The 7,155-nt window shown below is 53.9% G+C and overlaps 1 protein-coding gene across 1 annotated transcript; it reads right to left on the minus strand.

Moving 5' to 3' along the window:
- Nucleotides 1-352: 352 nt before the first annotated feature.
- egr3 (early growth response 3) lies at nucleotides 353-5,221 on the minus strand. Its single transcript, XM_072553908.1, has 2 exons — nucleotides 4,580-5,221; nucleotides 353-1,581 (listed from the first exon to the last, which is right to left on the minus strand). Exons 1-2 carry the CDS (start codon nucleotides 4,731-4,733, stop codon nucleotides 395-397), a joined length of 1,341 nt encoding a protein of 446 aa, XP_072410009.1. The 5' UTR covers nucleotides 4,734-5,221; the 3' UTR covers nucleotides 353-394.
- Between the last annotated feature and the right edge of the window lie 1,934 nt (nucleotides 5,222-7,155).

Here is a 7,155-nt window from a genome sequence, read left to right on the forward strand (position 1 = left end):
GAAGGGTGGGGAGGGGGAGAGAGGGGGAAGGGGTGGGGAAGGGGAGAGAGGGGGAAGGGGTGGGGAAGAGGAGAGAGGGGGAAGGGTGGGGAGGGGGAGCGAGGGGAAGGGATGGGGAAGGGGAGCGAGGGGAAGGGATGGGGAAGGGGAGAGAGGGGGGAAGGGGTGGGGAAGGGGAGAGAGGGGGAAGGGGTGGGGAAGGGGAGAGAGGGGGAAGGGTGGGGAAGGGGAGAGAGGGGGAAGGGTGGGGAGGGGGAGCGAGGGGAAGGGATGGGGAAGGGGAGAGAGGGGGGAAGGGTTGGGTTGGATGGGGATGCACAGAGATCTCCCCCCCCCCTCCCCCGCCCCCAAACCCAGCGCAGTGCCTTGAAGCGGTGCTATGACGGGTCTGTCCTTAAGCACAGCTGGAGACTGGAGTGTGGGGAGGGACAGGAGGGGTAGTGGTTACAGATCCCCCGACCCCCACCCCCGGTGCTGCTGATGCTGCTGTCTTCTCCAGCCTTTTCTCCTTCTGTTTCAGGTGGATCTTGGCGTGTCTCTTGCGCTCGTCGCTCCGCGCGAACTTGCGGCCGCAGAAGTCACAGGAGAAGGGTTTCTCACCGGTGTGGGTGCGGATGTGGGTGGTCAAGTGGTCACTGCGGCTGAAGCTCCTCATACAGATCCGGCACTGGAACGGCTTGTGGCCGGTGTGGATGCGCAAGTGCCGGGTCAGCTCGTCCGAGCGGGAGAAGCGGCGGTCACAGCCCTCCGCCGGGCACGCGTGAGGTCGCTCATGGACCGGGGTCTTGCTCGGCCGGTTCGGGTACTTCCTGGGCCGGATGGGCTTCAGGCTGAGCGGAGGCGGGGGTCCTGGGTGGGGGCTGTAGCTGCTGGGCAGCTGCTTGGAGTCAGTGTACGCCTTGATGGTGGTGAGGGGGGTGAGGGGTGGGGGGATCCGGATGGGTTCCACGGCAGCCGGGAGGTTGTGCAGCTCCTGGTGCTGGTGGTGGTGGTGAGGATGGTGGTGTTGGTGGTGCTGGTGGTGATGGTGGTGATGGTGGTGTTGCTGGAACAGGTTATAATCCGGGATAACCGAGAACAGGTTACTGCTCCCAGCGCTCTCCTTGCTGTGACAGTCCTGAGCGGAGTACAGGTTCACCGAGCTCGTACTGCTGCTACTGCTGTTGCTGCCGCTGCTCACCGGGTTACCCTGAGGGTGGTACACCGCCTCTGGGTACATCTCCCCGCACTGTGGGTACGAGCTGCCCGCTTGCTGCTGCTGCTGCTGCTGTTGCTGAGCCTCGTACAGCGGCTCCAAGTCTCCCTGAGCCGGCGGCAGCAACGGGCAGGTCCCGGGCCCCTGCGCGTTACTGCCGCCGCCGCCACTGCTGCTCACCGGCGAGTGTGACACCCCGAAAATGCCCGCCAGGTTAATGATGTTCTCCGGGCACCAGTTCGAGCCGCCCAGCGGGCCGCCGGGCGGAGAGTCGAAGGCAAACTTGCCCAAGTAGGTGAGCGCCTGGCCCCGGCTCGGGTGCTGGAAGGTGTGAGGGTAGGAAAGCTCCTGACTCCCTTTGTCCATCGCCACGTCCATCAGTCCGTCTGAGGAGGGGAACAATAACATTGGCACATCAATCCCTCAGCCATGGCATCGTGCTACTCCCAAAAAACACACCATAGTTCAGCCCTTCAAACCCAATCTCACAATCCCTCGGGACAATACTCATTCCTGATGGGTTTTTTTTCCGGAAACATCGATTTTCCTGTTCCTCGGATGCTGCCTGACTTGCTGTGCTTTTGCAGTACCACACTAATCTTGACCCCAATACTCATCCATCCCTGTCTCCTCAAGTTACCACTGTTTGAGAGCATATGTGTCTCTGCACATGTGTGTGGTGTGAGGGTGTGTCTGAGTCTGAGAGAGTTATGTGTATATGCGCGTCTGTATGACTATGTTTTGTATGTGGGAGTATTTGTGATGGTGTGTTTAAATGTGAGGATGCGTGTGTGTTTATGCTAGTTTTTATGTGGGTTGTGTGTATGTTTGTATGTGTTCGAGTAATGTGACAATGTGTATGTTTGTCATAGTGTCAATGTGTGATATTGTATGTGTGTTTATGATGGTTGTGTGTCTGTGTCTGTGTGTGTGTGGGAGTGTGTCTGTGTGTGTTTACGATGGTGTGTGTCTGTCTGTGTCAGTGTGTGACCTGTGTGTGCGTATGTGTGTGTGTGTATGATGGTGTGTGTGGGTATGTCTGTCTGCCTGTGCCCAGTGTGTGTGTCTGTGTGTGTGTGGGAGTGTGTCTGTGTGTGTGTATGATGGTGTGTGTGAGTGTATGTGTGTGATTGTGTGTGTGTATGATGGTGTGTGTGAGTGTATGTGTATGTGTGTATGATGGTGTGTGTGTGAGTGTATGTGTGTGTGTATGATGGTGTGTGTGTGTATGTGTATGTGTGTATGATGGTGTGTGTGTGTGAGTGTATGTGTGTGTGTATGATGGTGTGTGTGAGTGTATGTATGTGTGTATGATGGTGTGTGTGTGTATGTGTATGTGTGTGTGTATGATGGTGTGTGTGTGTATGTGTATGTGTGTGTGTATGATGGTGTGTGTGTGTATGTATGTGTGTATGATGTTGTGTGTGAGTATGTGTGTGTATGATGGTGTCTATGTGTGAGTGTATGTGTGTGTGTGTATGATGGTGTGTGTGAGTGTATGTGTGTGTGTATGATGGTGTGTGTGAGTGTGTGTGTATGATGGTGTGTATGAGTGTGTGTGTGTGTATGATGGTGTGTGTGTCTGTGTGTGAGTGTATGTGTGTGTGTATGATGGTGTGTGAGTGTATGTGTGTGTGTATGATGGTGTGTGTGAGTGTGTGTGTATGATGGTGTGTATGAGTGTGTGTGTGTATGATGGTGTGTGTGTATGATGGTGTGTGTGTATGTGTGTGTGTGTATGATGGTGTGTGTGTGTATGTGTGTGTGTGTATGATGGTGTGTGTGAGTGTGTGTGTATGATGGTGTGTATGATGGTGTGTGTGTATGATGGTGTGTGTGTATGATGGTGTGTGTGTGTATGATGGTGTGTGTGTGTATGTGTGTGTGTATGATGGTGTGTGTGTGTATGTGTGTGTGTGTATGATGGTGTGTGTGTATGATGGTGTGTGTGTGTATGATGGTATGTGTGTGTGTGTATGATGGTGTGTGTGAGTGTGTGTGTATGATGGTGTGTGTGTATGATGGTGTGTGTGTGTATGATGGTGTGTGTGAGTGTATGTGTGTGTGTATGATGGTGTCTGTGTGTGAGTGTATGTGTGTGTGTGTATGATGGTGTGTGTGTGTATGTGTGTGTGTATGATGGTGTGTATGAGTGTGTGTGTGTATGTGTGTGTATGATGGTGTGTGTGTGTATGTGTGTGTGTATGATGGTGTGTATGAGTGTGTGTGTGTATGTGTGTGTGTGTATGATGGTGTGTGTGCGTGAGTGTATGTGTGTGTGTATGATGGTGTGTGTGCGTGTATATGATGGTGTGTGTGTGTATGTGTGTGTGTGTATGATGGTGTGTGTGCGTGTATATGATGGTGTGTGTGTGTATGTGTGTGCGTGTATATGATGGTGTGTGTGTGTATGTGTGTGAGTGTATGTGTGTGTGTATGATGGTGTGTGTGCGTGTATATGATGGTGTGTGTGTGTATGTGTGTGTGTGTATGATGGTGTGTGTGCGTGAGTGTATGTGTGTGTGTATGATGGTGTGTGTGCGTGTATATGATGGTGTGTGTGTGTATGTGTGTGTGTGTATGTGTGTGTGTGCATTGCTGACATGTTGCCTACACTTTGCACAGTTAGTTGAACAGCTGATGGACCGTAATCCAAAAAGGGGACCGAACTAGCCAACAGGAGACTCGACCGCAACTGTAAGAGCCGGGATCCCAGGCCGCTGGGAAGGAGATGGGGGTGTGACAGGGTCAGGGTTTGTGCCAGCTGGAGAAATCTGCGTTTAATTTTCTCTCTGCAAATTGACGGCCGCACATCTCGCAGGTAAACACATGCCAACGGCACGGGGTGAATAAAGCAGCGGCCGCTTCTGCTTCCATTTGTAAGGGAGAGCAGCCCTGAACTCTCTCCACACACACACACACACACACACACAGAGCGGGGGCGGGGGGTCCGAGCACATTGTGGGCAGCACTTGTCAGTCCCTGGGAGCTGTCTCTCTCTCTCCCCCGCGATCTCCACAGTGTGTAACATCACCGTTTCAACCTGGAGGCGAGGTGCGTTAATTCAGCGGTTTATTCCATCGACCCCTCGCCCCGTCCCTCCCTCGCCTTCATCATTGATTATCGGGAACCCACCGGCTCCAGAAACATTGTCAACAACACAAAGCCGTGCAGAGCCCAGCTCCTGCAAGGCAAGGTCAAACAACTCCGTGCACCGAGTCCAATCCCTGGACCACACTCTGTCCCCCTGGCTCATTCCAGAGCACACAGGAGCCCTCTGACCCTGGGTCAGAAAACCCGCTGGATGTCAACTTTCTCCACAGCACCGAGCGAGACCAGGAGATCAGCCAGGCCAGGAGCCCTGGGGGAAATCCAGTGTCTTACCTGCACTCATCTGGCCGTACGCGCCGCCGGCGTCCGAGTTAAAAATGTTCATGGAAGTTGGCGCAGCGGACACGATCTCATCCTCGGGGTAGATAGTATCCTGTAGGGTGTTCAGCAGACTGCTCATGGTCTTCTCTACCAGCTTCCCGGTCATAGCAGAGCGCAGAGGGCTGGCTGGCTGGCGATTCCCCCTTCCTCCAGCAAAAACAAAATCACACAGTCCCAGACCACATCGAGGGATCTATAAACACATGCCCATCCCGAGACTGAGGTAGAAGAGAGATCCCTGCTGCTGTCCTCTCCAGGCTGGGGAAGAGTGGGGGAGAATGTGCGAGGGAGGCGGACGGGGGTGGTTGTTGCTATAGTGTGATGTGTTTTTTTTATAATCCTGAGGAGCAAAATCCGCCAAGGCAAATCCCTGCAACAACAACAAAACCGAGAGCCCCAGAAGCAGCAGGTGGAGCTGGCTGTAGTCACAGACGGGATGTACACAGAGGCAAACCCATTGTATTTTTCAGCCTTCTTGTCTCTTGATGACACACATAACACACAGAGAGAGAGAGAGAGAGATGGGGGGAGAGAGGGAGGGAAGGAGGGAGGAGGAGGGAGAGAGAGAGAGAGAGAGAGCTTGCAATACCACACTGACTGGTCTGCCCGTGAATCACGGTGCCCCGGCTCGCTATATAGGCGGCCGAGGAAAGCACCGTGACGTAGATGCCCTTACATGGACATCGATCAGGAGCTCAGCCCGCTGACGTCGCCGCTGGAAACGCACTTGCTGTCAGATGCTGGGGCTGACACACACTGAGATACACAGAGAGAGAGAGAGAGAGGCAGGCACAGGGAAAGGGGGGGGGGGGGTGGGGTGGGGGGGTGGGGCGCAGGGAGCAACCCCTTCTCCAAACCCCCCTCCTCCCCCCCACCCCAGCAAAAAACAATACAGCACAATCCAGCAGCCCCCTGCACAAGGGGGTTGAGAAGCTATGGGTGTGTGTGTGTGGTGAGTCTGACATATCCCCTTCCCCATAACACCCCCCACCATCTCCCCTCCCCAGCTCTCTCCCCCCAATCACCCCACCCCCCCTCCCCCCCAGCCCCCTGGGGAGCGGAAATCTCGTGGATGGGGAAGGCAGTGTGTTTGCACTTGGAGCTGGGCTCGCTTCCCATCTCCGTGTGCACTGGAACTCCATATTAGGGCAAAGGCAACTGGCGTCACGGCACTCCCCGGCCAAATTTGGCTCATTTTCCGGCGCGCGTGTGTCTTTCCGTCGCCGGAAAATACTGTCTGATCGGAACCCACATCCTTTAAAAGCAGCGACGTAATGGTTACTTGTGGCCTTACTCTCTCTCTCTCTCTCCTCAAAATCGCTCGCTCGAATAGGAAAATACAACACTTTACAAAAACAACACATACACACACACACACACAATCCACTTCCTGATTTGAAAGTAACAATTGGTGTTTGTCAATTGATTTCCCATTCCCTCTCCAGGCCATATCTCAGGGATAGCAATTTGAAACCCTACTTGGAGTCATACAGATGTACAGCATGGAAACAGACCCTTCGGTCCAACCCGTCCATGCCAACCAGATATCCCAACCCAATCTAGTCCCAGCTGCCCGCACCCGGCCCATATCCCTCTCAATCCCTTCCTATTCAACTTGAACCCACTGATGGGGACTATCACACAATGACCACGAGCTCTCTGACAACCCACAGTGCAAACTTGCTCTCTCTCTCCCTCTCTCTCTCTTACACCTGAAAACAACAGGCAGTCCTGCACGCACCCCCCCACCTCCCCGCAACAGCCCCCAATATGTCAAGTATTAAACTCTCGCAGTTCAACTTCAAAGCACAATGTGACTGTGATGGTGTGATCAGCATCAGCAGACCGGCTCTGAAACGGACAATACCTCCAGGTCCCGGTGTTCACAGTTTACAATCTGGTCCTGTACACAAAGGGCACCCAATCACACCCACCCTCATGGCATTACCAACTTGGCTCGGCATGTCCAATGGTGCTTTGCCCCCTCGGTGCAGCTATCCAGCACAGAAATGGCTCACTGCTCTAATCACACCTCTCAGGTTTCTGGCGCTCGGAACTTTCAATGTAGACCCCAGACGCGTCAGCACAGCTGCTGGACACTGGTCAGTGCTGCTGGACACTGGTCAGGGCTGCTTGGGACTGGTCAATGAATGATTCCTGCTCCTTGGATGCTGCCTGACCCGCTGCGATTTTCCAGCAACACATTTTCAGCTCTGGTCAATGTTGCTTGGTCCTGGTCAGTGCTTCTGCTTGGGACTGGTCACTGCTGCTTGTTAATGGTCAGTGCTGCTGTTTGGGACTGGTCAGTGCTGCTGCTTGGCAATGGTCAGTGCTGCTTGTTAATGGTCAGTGCTTCTGCTTGGGACTGGTCACTGCTGCTTGTTCATGGTCAGTGCTGCTGTTTGGGACTGGTCAGTGCTGCTGCTTGGCAATGGTCAGTGCAGCTTGTTAATGGTCAGTGCTGCTGCTTGGGACTGGTCAGTGCTACTTAGTAATGGCCACTGCTGCAGCTTGGCACTGGTCAGTGC

This window comes from Chiloscyllium punctatum, chromosome 35 (genome assembly GCF_047496795.1).
Source record: "Chiloscyllium punctatum isolate Juve2018m chromosome 35, sChiPun1.3, whole genome shotgun sequence".
Lineage (NCBI taxonomy): Eukaryota > Metazoa > Chordata > Chondrichthyes > Orectolobiformes > Hemiscylliidae > Chiloscyllium > Chiloscyllium punctatum.